This window comes from Dunckerocampus dactyliophorus, chromosome 18, assembly GCF_027744805.1.
Source record: "Dunckerocampus dactyliophorus isolate RoL2022-P2 chromosome 18, RoL_Ddac_1.1, whole genome shotgun sequence".
Taxonomy (NCBI): domain Eukaryota; kingdom Metazoa; phylum Chordata; class Actinopteri; order Syngnathiformes; family Syngnathidae; genus Dunckerocampus; species Dunckerocampus dactyliophorus.
The window spans coordinates 16,152,597-16,169,965 of NC_072836.1; the positions used below are offsets into that span (position 1 = coordinate 16,152,597).

At 40.1% G+C, this 17,369-nt stretch overlaps 1 protein-coding gene across 1 annotated transcript; it reads left to right on the forward strand.

Moving 5' to 3' along the window:
* Nucleotides 1-4,826: 4,826 nt before the first annotated feature.
* rtbdn (retbindin) lies at nucleotides 4,827-17,357 on the forward strand. Its single transcript, XM_054759182.1, has 6 exons — nucleotides 4,827-4,976; nucleotides 7,219-7,380; nucleotides 7,477-7,576; nucleotides 11,505-11,633; nucleotides 13,262-13,358; nucleotides 16,366-17,357. Exons 2-6 carry the CDS (start codon nucleotides 7,221-7,223, stop codon nucleotides 16,717-16,719), a joined length of 840 nt encoding a protein of 279 aa, XP_054615157.1. The 5' UTR covers nucleotides 4,827-4,976; nucleotides 7,219-7,220; the 3' UTR covers nucleotides 16,720-17,357.
* The last annotated feature ends 12 nt before the right edge of the window (nucleotides 17,358-17,369 follow it).

A 17,369-nucleotide genomic window follows, 5' to 3' on the forward strand; every position in this document is an offset into this window, starting at 1 on the left:
TAGCAACTGCTAGCCTGACGACCAGGTTGCCTCCGATTACATCATCATTCATTAATGGTGACTACGGATACATTTTATTAAGTGTGTGAAGCATATTTAGGGCTTAAACCTGGATTCTGTCGCAAGTGAACGATGGCAATTGAAGAGAGAAGTGGTGGCTTCTGGAGCTGAATCTAGGCTAATAATTACGTCACTTTTACTGAAATGAGAACATCAACGTCAAAAATGTATATACGAAGTCCCCAACTAACGAACACAATTGGTTCCAGACGACCGTTCTTAAGTGGAATTGTTCTTAAGTCGGGGAAAAGGTAATATTACCAATGATATAGGTACTACATGTACGTGTATACATATACAGTATATGCGTATGTATGTAAATATGAGTTTGGATGCAGTAGTAATATTAAACAAGGATAATTAATGGAAAAAACAATCATAAAAGTGATATAATACTTAATGATAAATGTTATTTACCTTTGAAGAGGAATGGTCGAGCATACATCGTTGTGGTGGTGGAGGAGGAGTTATTGAAAAAAGGACAAATCGTCATCATCGTTAGACTCTTCTAAAAGAGGTAGTGTTCTGTGGGTGGTGTAGAATTAAGCAGGCCTATTAACTCTTCATAAACTTTAATCACACGCTCTGTCCGGGTTGTATCATAAAACTCTTAGCCTTCCTCTCTCCTCTTCCTGTCTTCCTGTATCTGTTGATCCCACTAGCAGTGTCACAGTGCCCTCTGCTGGTCAAGCATGTAGCAGTATAAATTTGGACTTATAAGGCAAAACACATGAAAAAATTGATCAGTAGCTTGTGTTCGTATCTCAGAGTGTTCACACGTCGGATGTTCGTTAGTAGGGGACTTAGTGTATTTTTATGGCCGTATCAACTACTCTTTGAGGTAAAAATTACTTTTTCCATCCGATCCAATGCAGGTCAAGATAGCCACATCTTAGATTTGTGTTATAGATGACAAAACTGATTAGTGTATTATTAAATAACACACAGTAGCAGTCAAAACTGTATTTTGCCAATTTTTTGCCCCAATTTTTAGAAATCCAAGGTTTACAAAATGTACGTAATAGTGCAATTTAACCACTTGGAAAAGGACGATTTTGCGATTTTAATATTTCTAGAATCTCTGTGCAAGGGCATGCGGATTACATAGATTTGATCATAGCATTCACTCTGTCGTGAGTAAGCATGGCTGTGCCATCGTGTATATGATTTGGATGTGCAGCATATAGTCATTCAGTGTGTTTAATGTCATTTTATTTAACATTACTCACCGTTTGCACGCCCCATCACTCTGACATCTGTCCGTGCACGCCTGCAGTGCAACAAAGACATACAGTGAACATTTCATGGCCCTTCAAGGAGCACACTGTTATTAGTGTCATCAATTTGAGAAAAAATACTACAGTAGGTCAGGCGGGAGGCGCTGAGAGGCAGGGGGGACTCTAATCATAACATTTCTTCAAGGTCGGCAGGTTTGCTGGTGTCTTTCATGCTTCAACGATGCTGGTGCCAGCAACTCATGCGGTGGTTTGTATAGACCTCACAAAACGCCATGCGTTGTATTTGTCTCCCGCCGTATCCCTGCGCACCTGTGCATGCATGTGTACTGTATATGATGAAGACACTCGTGGTAATGCCACTCTTCTTCCGCGACGGAGCGCCGCGGCCATCTCGTTCACGTACGTGTCCCACAGCGGAAGAAGATGCGAGTGTCTTCATCACATACAAATGAATGCGCCGTGCTTTTCTGTTCTCTCGCACCTGCCGCTAATCTTCGTTACGCTCTTATTTAGTTCAGGTGCGTGCTCTGTTGTTTGTCGGAGCATTGCTGGTGTTCGGCTCATTTGTTGGTATCCCGCCGCTGCACAGCAGCTATTATTCATAAAAGAAAATGCTCTCTCCAATCTGGGGTCGTGCCACAACACCACAAAGCCAAAACTTGACAGTAAGGGCTTTAAAAAATATATTTCAAGGGGTTAAGCACTAATAAATACATTTTCATTTTCGAGTTTTCATGCATGTTCGCACCACTCCAGCCCTAAATGTTAATATACAGCATATAAATGATAACGATATGTTCGGGAATGCAGCAATTACACGACTCATCTTTCCCTCCAATTCCACCTTGTCTATTTCCTGTGGAGAATAGGTCAGTGGAACGTATTGAAGAAACTCTCAATGGTGGCAATGAATGTTCATCATTTAGTGAGTCAACAAAGATGGGTGACACTGTTTGCAGCTGAGGGCCAGCCGGAGGCTCAAAGCACAGGCGGTGATCCAACTCTGTTAAATGAGAACGACTGCAAGGGTACACAGGGAGCAGTGAGGGCCTGTTATGTCCTCTCTCGCTCTCTCTGGTCCATGAATAGCTCTTGCACAAAGGATATCGTTATTTCTCCTCTAATTACCAGATGGTGAACTGTTTGTCTGCCTCTCGCTCCTCTGCTCTCACCCCCAGAAATAAAGTGCTCTGTGGCGCTGCCCCTATGCAGTTATGAAACAGTCTGCCGGGTCACAGTGATCCCTCATTTTTCATTCAGCTCCTGCCTCTGAGATCTAGGAGATAAGCTGTAAAGCACTTCTCCTCTGAGACCGTTGTTGTTGTCACTGAGGACTGCAAAGCCTTCCTTGGCAATTAACAGGAATATATGCGATTATAGAACACTTAATGGGACTTTTCTAAATTGCAGGGTCGTCTATAACAAATTGTTTTCTTACCATGGCTGAATGTCCAAACGCTCCAAACGGGATGAACCTAAACCAAAAACATATGAATACCATATGAATAACACATGCAACAAGAAAATGCTGCAATCACATAAACACTTCATGATCTTTAAAAAATGTTAAAGAAAAATGCCGCTATCCCCCAGGTCTGGTTCGCTTGGTATCCTGATTAACTTCCTGGTAGCCTGGCTAACTTTGCTTTGCTCTTTGAAGTAGCCGCATTTCACTCATGCCATTGTTTAAGGGGTTTTGTGTATGTTTTTAGTATTAGGCATTTCTGACCTGAACACATCAACAGCAGTACAATTTCAACACCATATACCGTATGTACACACGTCTCTAGTCCCTTCATCCTGGGAACGACACTTCCTCATTCTCATTACAAGAAAGCGAGATGCATTCAGGGACACTCCGAACTTCACAGAAACGGCGTGTGTGTGTGTGTTGAAATAAACAGGAAGATAAAGAAAATCATGAAGTGGATATTCTTATCACTCACTTCGTAATACTTAATGCGGACGTACAATTTACTACGTTTAATTATGCTGGGAAATACACTGAAAACAAGTATATTTTCCTTAAATTACATGATGTCTCTGAACGCAACCCTATTACTTGTACTATTAAAGAGACTAGTGTTAGACATATACTGTAGACTTTTAGACTTGTGTGGTATCTTTCAGCTTGATTGACATATTCAGTTCATTTGGAGCTGTTAGTGCGTACTAATATATATAATCATGTTCTGTCATTTATTTTCTGTGCATTAAATACAGTAAAAATGGGCATATTTTAGACATAGTTGCTAATGGTGATTAATCACATTTCATTAATTTAAAAACTGCGATGAATCTGATTAAAATTTACAATCATTTAACAGCTGTAGTTACGTTATTAATTATTTTTTATTTGCAATTAGTTTTGTATATTTATGTTATATTCCATAGTAAAAATAATAATAAAAATATCCAAAAGACATTTAATCTTTATAGCTAAATGTACTTGTTCCATCAATTTTAACAGAAAATTTGTACTGTATGCAATTGAAATTTTTGTTGTTGTCGTCTGTATATGCAAATTTCTACTTGGCACCTTGACTTCTGATTTCATCGTAAGTGAGTAACTAACAATGTAAGTAGATAATTAAATGTGTAATAATATCATGAGGCAAATATACATTCATATGGTTTCACAGTTACAGGCGGCCCACCATGAAAACGAGTTTGATGCCCCTGATTGATGGTTGATCGGTTGCCAAAACAAGTCATGTCACCAGTTTCCCAGTCTTTGGTTTTAAGAGACTAGTATGTAGGCCACAAGACACTCTCCATCTGCTCCTCTGTGGCCAAAAGCTTTAGGAGGGCACTGCAGGAAAGAAAGAAGCACCAGGGATTACGATGGCAAATCGGTCCAAGTGGAGGTGAGATTAAAACCCACAAGCATTGATACATTCACTCCACATTTTGCAGACGGGAGTATTTCAATTGTGTGTTCTCAAAACGGGGAATACATGCTTTTTGGCGGGGGGGAATAACATCTTTATACTTGCGTTATTGGCAAGGTCGCAATTTTCAGCAGACATGTACAGGAGGTCTGGGATCAGATGGTAAAAATAAACCCATCCTGTGCAATAGGTTTAGGAGGTGATCACTGGTGGTAGCCGGAAGTGTTTTGCAACATGCTGCGTCCTGGCGGCGAGGTGACTTTGTTCAGTTCCACAGAGATTTATGCCCCCAGGCCTCAGTTTAGCATTCAGTATTAAATCTCATCTATAACCTACCTCCTCTAACCTTGTCATGTGGGAAAAGCCCTGACTTCAATGTTTATGTGTGGACAGAACATACTGAACATGTGAATGGTCCTATGGATGTTTGGTCTTGAAGTCAATTTTGAGAAATATATGTTTGGATTTGCAAAAATAAGACTGTCACTGACTGTGGATTTGGCAAATGTCTTTATTGGTAGATTAACAGAGAGAGAGCCAAGTCGTTCCTCTGCTTGTGCAGGAGAAAGAAAGAGAGAGAGAGCATAGAGCAGGAAGGGGGGGCTGAGTTACCGAGTGGATGGGAGCGAAATGTCCTTCATATAAACCAGACACAATCAAGAAGCGGCCCCAGGCAGGCAGCAGAGATTCCAGCCAGCACAAGGGGAGGAGACTGGAGCATCGTTCACTGCAAACTGCTTGCTGGAGGAAAAACTGAGGAAACTGATCCATTAAAGCCTAACTACAGGTAAATACATCCTTTTAAATATTCAGAACCACTACCAATATTCTGACAATACAAATTCAAAGAATTTGTATTTTTGGCATTTTAACCATTTTTTGTTTTTTGTCTTTTGTGGGTGTTTTTTAACACATCTTTCTTAAATATGGCTTAATGTGCATTGGAGACACCTTATGATGGAATACACTTTATTTGTATATTGTCTTTATATGGCTGTATCATGGATAACTTTTGGGCCACCAAAGTTAATCTTAAAAAATCATTTAGACAGATTTCTGCACAACATTTTACTCATTAAAGTGAGGTTTTAGATTAAAATATCAAGCATATTTGTTACAAATCAGCTGTGGGTGTTTGACCACATACAATAACCATTGCCCACATTGCGGTGGGGTCGTAGCTTTATTTTACGTTGAAGTGTAATTCATCTTACAGCCTTTTTACCTTTTTAACTGTTTATCTTTGCCTCAGACCTGCCCTGAGGTCATGCTGCCAGCAGATAATTGTTTAATTCGGGTTATGCAGCCTACACATGGGTGCAGCAGCTTGTCAGATTACACAAGTACGCATGTCATCCATCTGAGCATGGTGTCTCAGTCCCACCTAATTAGGCTCACCCTGATAGTAGGTCACCACACGCAGAGGACACAGCCTGCTGAGCTTCTCAGTTTGGGTGGACAGGAGGAACCGCTTTTAGACAATTCAACATTACTTATTAGGTTTGTGCAAAATAACATGGAAAACTTTTCTATAACAGTGTAAAAAAAAGCATTACAGTCCACATTAACTCATTCAATCCCAGTCATTTTCCAAAAGACAACCCCTTCAGTACTGGTACTATTTTTTACTATTTTGACTGAGCTTTAAAGGCACACAAAATAATGTGTTCTATGGGTATATAAACATGGACCCTACCAAAAGAAAGATTAGACTCCCATCTTTCATCAGAAAAAAAAAGTTTGTTTCTACCTTTTTTTGTTCTTTAGTCATCTGCAGTAGAACATAGATAAGTTTCAGGAAAATATCAGTTCCCCACTAAAAAAGGGAGAAAACAGCTTTTTGTGAAAAGATACACTTCAAGCACAACTTTCACTTTGACACAAATATTTTTTGCTTTTGTGACAGCTCAAATATCTAAACAACTATACCAACATAAAAAAAAACAAAAAAGGGTCTGTTTTACATCAAAAATAACAATTTATGTAGAAATATAACACCATGAACTATTTACAATTTTCACATTTGGAACTGAATTATGTGTGTGCATGTGCATGCATTAAAATTTCCCGACAATGCGTAACCTTCTGCACGCTACAGTCCTCCACGCTCTCTCACTTCCTCCTTCCTGTCAAGTGTGATTCGTCTGTTCACATGATTCCTGCCGAGCTCTTATCAAGTGCCCTTCTGCCACCTTGTGGCCGTTTTTATGGCGTAAAAAAGTGCTCTGAAACTGAGTGCATTAGTGGAGTGTTGCGTCATCACCTCTTTATGCCTCTCGCACAAAAATGTTTTGTTGGGATCGGCCGTTCGGGATTATAAAAATGTACAACTACGTCTTTGGTACTGAATGACTTAAATGCACATTTGTATTAGTTGCACAGTGGCGCCCCCACAACGTTCACAAATTTGCAGATTTTTGGTCGAAAATTCTTCTGCAGAAAACACATTCACCATAAGTTAATAATAATTTATATAAATAAAAAATAATACAATTAATAATATGAATAAAAATAAGTGATAACACTGCCAAAATACACAATTTTTACATGTTTATCTCTTTATGCTTCACTGATAATGTTTTTTCATCATGCATTGAGATTTCGCACTTTGTTCGGCGGTCCTTGAATGTACCATAGTCTGTTTGGCGATCAAAGCACTGCCTTCCACAGTCAGCTTGCAGCGAGGTGCCCACAAATTAATATGTTAACATAAATCGTTACTGAAATTACAACAGACAAGCAGTGCGGATTCTGTAGACGGAGTTGGAGAAACATCTTCTCCAGCCTGCTAGCCTCTTGCACGAACTTGACAACCAGGCTAAAGGCTACACCGTGACTGGGATTCCATCTGTTCATCAATCATCTTACATTATCATTCATTAGTGGTGAATATCTATACATTTTATAGTTTAAATTTAACAAGTGTGAGAGACATATTCAGGGATTGTGTCGCAAGTAGTGTACAGTATACATACAGTACGTACATGCAACATGTGTGCTGCTGTCTAATGCATTGAACTCCATTGTAGACATGATCGTCTCCCCGCACGCTATTCTGTTGATATGTGCATATTGGACAACTGCGCTGATTGGTGGAATCAGTTCGGAGGGGGTGTGTCTTCAAGATGGCAAGCACAAGGCCGTGCCGAGCCCAGAGCCTCATCTGAAGGAGTGTTCGCTCTATGCAGACAGTGAGTGACTGCTTGCTTGCATCATTAGAAACATTAATTTGACACCGCAATGACACCTTGACTGACAGATGGCTGTGTGTCCTTGTTGGTTGACAGATAGCTGCTGCACACAGGAACACATCCAAGACATTTCCCATGCTCCCTCTGCCAGCAATCAGAATGAACCATGGGACAAGTGTGGGCCGCTCAGCTCTGCGTAAGCTTCCAGTAATAATGCAATACACGGTGGCATTTGTATATGACAAAATAAACGACACGGTTTCCCACAGGACTGCAATCTATTTGTAGCGGAAGTGGGCTGGGGGAAGGGGACGTTGATGTAATGACATAAATGGCCATAATGCATTTGCATGTAAGTGTAATGGACACTGTGGGAGAGAGGATTAGCGTGGGGGACAAAAAGTGAATAAAAACATGAAACGCACAACAAATATGGTTAGAGTTATACAGTAGTCATCCCCCGTGTATCGCGATTAACTGGTTCCAGACCCGACCGCAATAAGTGAATTTCTGCAAAGTGGGATTCAGTAATAATAAATGGAACATTTTCGTGGTTAGAGCATAGAAAACCTGTTTCTGACTTTCTAAATACACTTTTTACCATTATTAGAGCCCTGTAGACATTAAATAACACCCTGTAGTCACCTTTACATTCCTATTATATTTACACCACATTGCTCAACTGTAATGCGCAGGCTACGGGATCACTGCAGGGACACAAGAGACGACCATAGATTTAACCATTAGAAAGCTAGTTAGCTAACTAGTTAGCCTGCAATTTATTTACTAACTTAAGAAAGGGTTCAAAACAGAGTGGGAGGATGGACAAAGACGCCAAAACTTACCACTTCCACACAGAATGGGAGGAGAACTTCTTTTCACTCTAACATGCCATGGCTGAATTCATGCAGTGTGACGGTAATCTTGTGTCATGTCTCAATAATTGAACATTACTGACGCCTAGTGGCCAGAATACTACATATACTGTACCTTTGTCTTTCAGTCTTTTTTGACTAATAATAGTCAACCACGAAACAGCAATCATTAATTAATTAATACATTTTTGAAACATCGCAATAGGGTGAGAGACGACTGCACATCCAAATTAACTTTCTTGAGTCGCGTTTTTTAATGTCACAACCAAGATGGAGCCGCCTGTGTGTGCATTGAGACGGGGGAGGGTCTCGCAGAAGCACCCTTGATCGTTGAGAAGAGCCGTACATGCTTTGCTGTCGGAGTCTCTGTTAAAAAGACAATTTTTACATGTTTACGTATTTTTTTTTGTTGGTAATGTTTTATGTCATCATTAAGACTACGCACTTTGTTCGCTGGTCCTTGAACGCTCCACATTTGTGTGCTATGAGATGCAAAAGTGAAACTGATGCATAACTTCCTCTGACGCTGCCACCTTTGCTACTCTAAACCTTTTAAGTCCCACCCCCAATCCCACCTGTTTGAGAGCCTCTCGGTTGTAGTCTCCAAAAGTCTCTTCACTAGATTTATTGTTAGTCAAAGTGTATTTCAAGGCTTCTGATTACTTGCGAAATAAAGCAACAAATGTCACTAAGTTGGCAACACTGATCCCACCTGTGACATCGTCTTATTCAGGTGCGTATGAGGTATGTTACCAAGCGGAGTTACACACACTCCTAATGTGTTTGTGCACAAGGACGAGCAGGTAGCGCCGAATCAATTTGTGTTGGTCCAATGTTTATTTGAAATGAATAAACACTGGGAAACACTGAAATATTAAGCAGGCTGCATACTAAAAATGCTCTATTCAGTTCTATGCTTTTTGACAGATATTGAAAAGGCAAACCATACAAGGAACCAGTCATTTACAGTACAGAAATGTAGCTAGCTGACAGAGCCCTGTAGCTAGACAGACTGGCTCAGTCTTTTTTGGTCCAATCACATGCCTGCCTGGGCTTTTTGTTTTGCTAGACAGCATAATTTGTGCCCCCATAGGTCAATTAAAATAATTGGCATATGTGAGCGTAAGCCAGCCAAATAGGAATTCAGACACACACTAAGAATAATCACTAACAAACACTAATAAAACGTCACTGTTTTGTGGTTTAATGTTTTTTTTTACACATCGCATGTTTTTTCACATGTCCCCTCCGGGGCTCCGTAGAATACAGCCTATTATTAGTCCAAAAACATGGATGTTTCGGCAAATTGTATGTATATATATTTTTTTAATCTTATTTAAACATGTTCGAGCATGAATGACTAAATGAAGACATAACGCACTGATAGTATTCTACACTGGTCACTAGGATCAATGTTACTGTAACGACCTGTTAGTGTTGTAATGTTGACGTTCTAAATTCTGATGTTCTTGAACGCCCCTCGCTGTTAATGTTACTGGTGGATAAGGAGGAAGTGTTGTTGGTGTGTGAGAGAGAGCGAGGAGGTGACAAGTGTGTGAGCGAACTGTGTTCTGTGTTGGAATTGAGCACTCTTATTGGTCGCCAGACTGTGACTCTATAGGAACGCTACTATTAGCCACCGCAAACTGTCCCGGAAGTAAAAAAAAAAGAAAAAAAAAGGGAACAACAAGAAACTCTCCAAATGCTAACATGTGTGAGTCTATATTATGTCCTATTTACTCTTATTATGTCTACTATATTGGGTAATACGTAATATATGGGTGTTATTTATCGTCTAGACGACTCTAATAGTGTTAAAAGGTCGTCAGCAGGTTTTCTATGCGGCAATATTCAATTTATAAATAAGGAATCCTACTGTGGACGAATTAACCGGGATGAATGAGGGATAACTGCACATGAATTTTCAGAACAATCCCATGTCAACCTCTGATTAAGGGTCATTAGTGTAAAATCTATGTCTGGTAATGAATAAATCCATTTTAAAACCATGTGGTCTTGCTGTGTGAAGATTTGCAATTCAGGATTATTTGTTTTAAGATTTTTAAAGGGATAGTTTGTATTTTGGTGATGAGGAACATAGTTCCGGTTAGTTGGTGGGGCCACATAAGTAAAGACGTTGGCTTCTCAAAACAATATGCGTTCACAAGTGCAATACATTTGCGCCACAAAAATGCCTCCTCGAAAAAATCAGACCTCACAACTTCATGGCTTCATTATCACAAGTGTAAAAAGGAGTTAACCATAGTGAAACCTAAAAACAACATGACAGTGATCCCTATCGCAGTTAAATGTCCCAGACCCGACCATGATAGACGCCTTATGTATAAATGGAATATTTTCATAGTTACAGCATAGAAAACCTGTTTACGACCTTCTAAATCCGATTTTTAACATTATTAGAGCCCTCTAGACATGAAATAACAACATCATAGTCACCTCTACACTTGTATTACCCAATAAAATAGACATAATAGAAAATAAGAAAAAATATGGCATAAAATAGCCTCACACGTTAGCTTTGGTAGAGTTCCTTTTTGTTCATTCTTTGAATGCCTTATTATATAGTATTTGTATTTTAGTTCATTTAGCCATTTTATGCTTTAAAATGCTTATTTAGCCCATTAGTATGTATATTTGCTTAAATACATATAGTTTTGGACTAATAACAGGCCGTATTCAGCCACGAAACAGTGATGATTTATTCATGAATGTATTTTGGAAAAAGCGTGATAGAGAAAAGTGGTGGGGGTTCGTTGCACACGCTACCTTCATTTTGACTGGTGTTTTGATGCTTTGAATTCATGTAACCGTCAGCCTATAGCGTTCCTCTGTAGAAACAAGCCAAAGAAAAAGCAAAGACATTGACAGTCATTTGATGCGTCCTGAACTGAGCTCTCGCTCACATGAAGTACAATTTGTTGCAAAAAAAAAAAAGCCTCAAAAAGGCAAATCAAAATCTTTTTGACGCTTGCTGAACTGACGTCTTATAAGCTTTGTTACATCTTGCATGTCTGGAGTTTGGTGTCATTTTAGGGCTACATTTGTGTTCAATTCAGTGGCATCTAACTTTAGAGGTTCCATTATACGATGCACACTTTAAAGAGAGAAAAAAGTGCCATCTGCTGGATCGCTGCTTCTTATGTGGCATCAGAACATGCCAGGGTAATGCCAACACAAATGCTTAGTATCGTCACATTCCAAATGACGGCACCCCTCTCCCGCCCTCAGGTGTGAAGGCTTCCTGAAGCGTGTGTCGTGCTTCTACCGGTGCTCCCCAGATGCTGCCCGCTGGCCTCATCCCCATCTGCACTCCTCCATCCAGGCCGTGCCGCTCTGCCACAGCTTCTGTCGTGATTGGTGAGACTGCCAAGCATATTACTGAGCTTGCCGGAACCTAAATGCCGCCGTCAAGAGGGGGATTACCAGCCAGTGTAGCAGCCAAGCAAGTTAAATTAGAAACTAAACAAATACATATCCAAAAAGATACACAAATGAAAGCGGCGCTGCCGTTCTTTGCTGAAGCCAAAATTGTCTGGCTTGTCACACAACCAAGTTTAGCTTGATTTAAACCCATACAGCCAAGACAGAATGCACGTTTGTGAGCCTTATTTTTCTATGTTTGTAATAACAAAATATCAGTAAATTTAAAAATATCATAAAATTAAATGAACTAAAAGCAGAAAAAGGGTACGGAGGCTGAAACTGTCTGTCACTGAGGCAAAGAAGGAAATGAACTGAGAATGAGGTGTGGATGAAAGGCTGAGTTCTCTTTACTATGTCAAGCTCTAAACCAGGGGTGTCCTTTTCCATCGAGGGCCACATACTGAAAAATGAACGGATGCAAAGGCCTCTTTGATATTTTGTAAACCAACACATGTAAATATATGCTAAGAAGTCATATATACAGGTATCTCAAGACTGACAAAAAACTGCATCTCAGCTTGTGGTGTAGGTGAATTAGCGTAGTGTAAATGTCACTCTTTGCTCTTTTTTTTTTGCCATTTTTACTGTTATGTTTTTATTATTTTCCAAATATTTCAACTTTCTTCTTAAATAATCTTTGTAAATTTTCTTCTCGTAATATTATGACTTTATTCCCATAATATTAGAACTTTTTTCCCCTTAATTTTCCAAAAATTACAACTTTTTGTTTTGTTTGTTTCTCTTAATACTATGCCTTTTTAAGAAATATTTAAAAGAAAATAACATATTTTCTCTTTAATACATGTATTTCAACTCTGTGCTACTAAAATGGCATGTTTTCCCCTCATAATATGAGTTTAGTTTATTTTATTTCTCGTTAAGTTTATTTCTCTTTCGATATTAATATATTTGACTTTATTACATAAAATTACAGCTGTTTTTTCCCATTTCTGCTGTTTGTGTCTTTCCAAGTATTTCAACTTTCTTCTTGTAAATCTTCTTCTGGTAATTATGACTTTATTCCCATAACATTAGAACTTTTTTCCGCAACCGAATTTTCCAAAAATGAACACTTTATCGTTGTTATTTTTCATAATATTCTAACTTAAATAGAAATATCGTCTTCTTTCTTAAATATTTCAACATTACGCTACTCAACAAAGTTATTTTTCCACATAACATCACGACCTCATTCTCATAAAATTATGGCTTTTTCTTGTTATTTTTTTTCTCTTGTTATTTTGACATCATTCTTGTAAAATGACTGTGGATTTTTCCATGTTTTCTGTTGTTATTTTATTTCAGTTTTCTTGTTAAATTATCTTTTTAGAATGCGCCACGGGCTAATAATAAAAAAAAAAGCTGCCCTGGGCTGCAAATGGCACCCCTGCTGTACATACATAGACAACGGGTATTCTCAAAGCAGTTAGTGTGAATTCATTTCTTTACCATTCTTGCGCTGATATCATTTTGTCAGTGTCAGTTCATACAGCAGAATTCTCAAATTCATACAGTACATTCCAGTACGACAATTAACGATGTAACGATCACTTCTTCTGCAGGTTTGACGCATGCAGGACAGACCTGACCTGTGCTCGTAATTGGGCAAGAGACCCCAGAGGACAGAACTGCACTGGAACCTGTGTTCAGTATCAGCAGGTGAGTGTACGTGCGTGTGTGTGTCCGTGCTGTGGGGAATTTACACTTTTTGAACCAAACATTTGCTATATCTTCCAGAAATACGAGATGTAGGTTAGAGCCAATACATGAGTGCGTCAAAAACTTTACCTTTACAAAGATAAGGCTCGGTTTTTGACTGACACAAGCAGCATTGTGTTTATTTTCATGGGTGCTGGCATGCGGTGGTGTAAATGAGAACACTTGTTTTTGCTCCCATTTTTCATGAGCTGAACTCAAAGATTAAAAATGTTTTTCTGTGTCCAAAAAACAAATGCCTCTCTGTCTCTCAAATATTGTTCACAAATCTCTCCAAATTTGTTTTGGTGAGCATTCATTCACCTCTCAGCTGTGGCATATCCAGATGCTGATTAGATAACATGTGCCTTAGGTTGGCCACAATAAAAGGCCACTCCAAAAGGTCTCCCTTATAGAGCTACACAATCCCTTGTAGTCCGGAAAATATGGTATTAATAATGTACAAAACATTTTTATTACTATTGCGACTGTCAAATGATTACAAATTTTAATCAGATTAATCACAGTTTTTAAATGAATGAATCCTGATTAATCACCATTAGCAACCATATCTGAAACCTGCCCATTTTTACTGTATTTAATGTACAGAAAGATAAATGGATTGTATATATTTGTATGTGGGGATATCTGATAATATCGGCCCGATATTGCATAAAAATCGGTAGGCTCCAGCATGTTTTCTCTTTGGGTTTCCCTCCGTCCTGTTTCTCGCCCTCTGTCTCTCTGTTCTGCGCGCTCGTGCGGCGTCTGTAACCCCGCACCCCTTTGCTCTCCTGCCCTGCGCGGTCACTGCAGTGTTTCAGATTTCAGGAGAAGGTCAGAAGTGAACAAGCAAAGGATGTCAAGGACAGGGTAAAGCCCCGGGAAATGTCTGCTTGCACTAAATAAGCTCTGGCAGCAAGCGATGTAAGCCTGAGGAAGCACACATATATTTGTGTGTGTGTGTGTGTGTGTGTGTATATGGCACAGAGCGCCGTGTTACACAGTGAAAGAGCCGACATCCTCTTCGCCCTACAAAAATGCTAAACATATTACTGCTGTTCCCACTAAATACATTGTGCGCCTCCGTTTTAATCCCCCAGCAGACAGCACAATGGAAAGAAGCAGACGTCGAGGTGCAAATGCGCTGTAGGGAACCAGGAAGAATAAGGAAGATCCACAAATGAGCATTTTGGAAAGAGGATAAAAATGATACACTGGAGGGATAAAATGGGAGCAAATGAGCTGCAGTCGATGTGGCTGGGTAGCACATCCTAATGGCTGGTTATTAGGGAAGCACTAGGGAGAGAACATGGGCTAAAACAGTGTGTGTGTGTGTGTGTGTGTGTGTGTGTGTGTCAGTGGAAATTCACTAATTTGTTTATTCTGCAGCAGGGTTGGACAAACTTTTTGGCTTGCGGGCCACTTAGACTGCTTTTGTACACATGAACGTTTATACGAGTGGAAGCCATGAACGTCAATTATTTTATTTGGGCCGAACCAAAATGTTTGTGTCGTTTAATCCCTTCTTAGATTTTTTGGCTTCATAGCGCAAGTTGCATACGGCCACTTTAAGTGTTATGCCAGGGTGCAATAACAGACCAACTCCCAAAAACAGCATTTCATTTTGCAGGTTTTTACAAAAAATACGGCGACAAAAACGACACATCAAAAATGCGACAAGCAACTCGGTGAAACACGAACGCCAGCAGTTGGAAACACAACAAATTTCAGATAAAATAGCAGAATTTGTCATAAAAAGCTTGCTCCTCTGTTCATCTTTCTCAAACAGGCTCGTTTGTAAGCAAACCCCCACTCTGCTTTGTATCAAAGCCTCGTCTTCTCAGAGCTGCTGTGGATAACTCCTTGGATTACTGTTTCACTGGGAAATACAGAAAATCTAGTTTCAGAATATGATGGAATAATAAATTAAATAAATTTATGTTGACGTTGGATCGCCACACTGTGGACGGGGACGCCGTAACGAGGAGAAAAATGATGGCGATTTTAAGCACACAAGAAATTAGCCAAACATTATCATGCAGTTTTTTAGGGTGGAGTCCAAAACAAGACTTTTTTCCACTGCATCACCTCCATGTTGGCGTATTGATACAATACCTACAGCGATAAGAAGAATGGGATAGCCCCACAAATTTGCAGATTTATGGGCCAAAAAAAATAGGCTGATCCGCACGGTGGCCGAGCGGTTAGCATGTCAGGAGATCTCCGTTGGGCATCTCTGTGTGGAGTTTGCATGTTCTCCCCGTGCGTGCGTGGGTTTTCTCAGGGTACTCCGGTTTCCTCCCACATTCCCGAAGTCAGCTGGGATAGGCTCCAGCATACCCCCGCAACCCTAATTAGGATAGCCGGCATAGAAAATGGATGGATGGATGAAAATAGGCTGTTTTTTCGGCAGTAAGACTGTAATAATTGATAAATACGTGATAATATGGGTATAATGCACAGCATACTTGTACCACTGTTAGAAACCACAGACTTTTTACATGTTTCTGTCTTTATGTTTCACTGCTGTTTTTTTGTCAAGCGTTGGGATTTCAGTCTTTATTCGCCGGTCCTCGAACGCACCATAGTTGTGTGCTTTGTGGGACACAAATGTTTGTCTGCTCACGGAAGCACTGTAAACTTTAAATGCGTTTAATAAGTGTGAGGCATATTTAGGATTGTGTGCGAGTGAACAGTGGCAATTGAAAAGAGAAGGGGAGGGTTTTGGAGCTGAATCTAATCTAATAATTATAACAATCACATTTATGGTAAATGTTGATCCAAAATCAGAGTACAACATCTATATTAAGCTAGCAGGAGGGTTTGGAGGGGAGGTCATGAGCCATGTGTCACAAATAGACATTTTTATGACCCTAGACATTTTAGCAGTAGATCCCCGCATACTGTATTGTGATATTTTGTCCCGCCCCTTGTCGCAACCAACCCATAATTGTATAATTGTGCTCAGATGTATCAGCATGGCCGAGACCTGTGTGAGAGCCTGTGGGGTGACGCCTTCATGACAGTGGAGGATGCGTCTCAGGAGGCGGCAGAGGCCGGAGACAACGGCAGCATCGGCGGCGGTCACCCGTGCGGCTGCCTCACCCTGAGTCCTTCCGACAAAGATGTCATCTCCGCCCTCCGAGCCCAGCAGGACAACCCAGAGGAGCTGGATAGCACCAAGACTGGCCTGCCTGCGTATGCATCGCCCTGCCAGGCCAAGCTGCCCCCTCAAACAAGGAGCAGCAGGAAGGGGAACTCAGTCCTGCGCAAGCGCTCCATCATAGTGGATGACGGGGAAGGCAGCGGAAGTGGCTTGTAGAGAGATGCAATTGTAAATGTATTTAGAGGTACAGTAACTGTTTAGATTATACAACATGTGGAGTTTCAACCTCCGACTACTAACTTGGCCAGCTATCATTATCGTATTTCAAGCATGATGAGACAAACCTCCATAAATGTTGCTCGTCAAATCAAAGCTTTGTAAGCGGACACAGTTTGCATTGTGAACTTTGACACCCGGCTTCTTTTCACCATCGCCAAGGTGACGTCAGTCCGTGCTGTTGTCAGGTGTGACAAACTTATTGTGATGCCGTCCTGTGCAGTGTGTTTGCCATAGAGGAGACCTTAATGATTAAAATGAATGTATCTGCTTTGTTTGGGACAGGAAGGATCTGGTATGATAATGACGCTGGAAAGATATGCTTAATACCTGAAGGAAGGTTTAATATTCAGAGGCAAGCTGTGCTTATCAGCTGTAGACTAAATCCGCAGAAAAAAAGCTAGATACTGCCGTTCTGGTAGCTTGGTCCTCGTGTTTTATTAGAATTACATTAAGGAGCAACATTTTTAGGTGAGATTAGATGTGAACGTTTTTTAAAAAGGGAAAAGTTCCTGAATATGGATGTTTTTTCTGTGTTATTGTTTTACATTCCCAATAAAGAAAACTGTCTAAATGTCTTCCACAGCCTG

Excerpts from the sequence above, each read along its gene's own strand:
- rtbdn (XM_054759182.1), top strand. The coding sequence starts at position 7,221 with ATGATCGTCTCCCCGCACGCTATTCTGTTGATATGTGCATATTGGACA. Across the intron at positions 7,577-11,504 it reads TGTGGGCCGCTCAGCTCTGC|GTGTGAAGGCTTCCTGAAGC; the intron begins GTAAGCTTCCAG and ends TCCCGCCCTCAG. Across the intron at positions 11,634-13,261 it reads CACAGCTTCTGTCGTGATTG|GTTTGACGCATGCAGGACAG; the intron begins GTGAGACTGCCA and ends CTTCTTCTGCAG.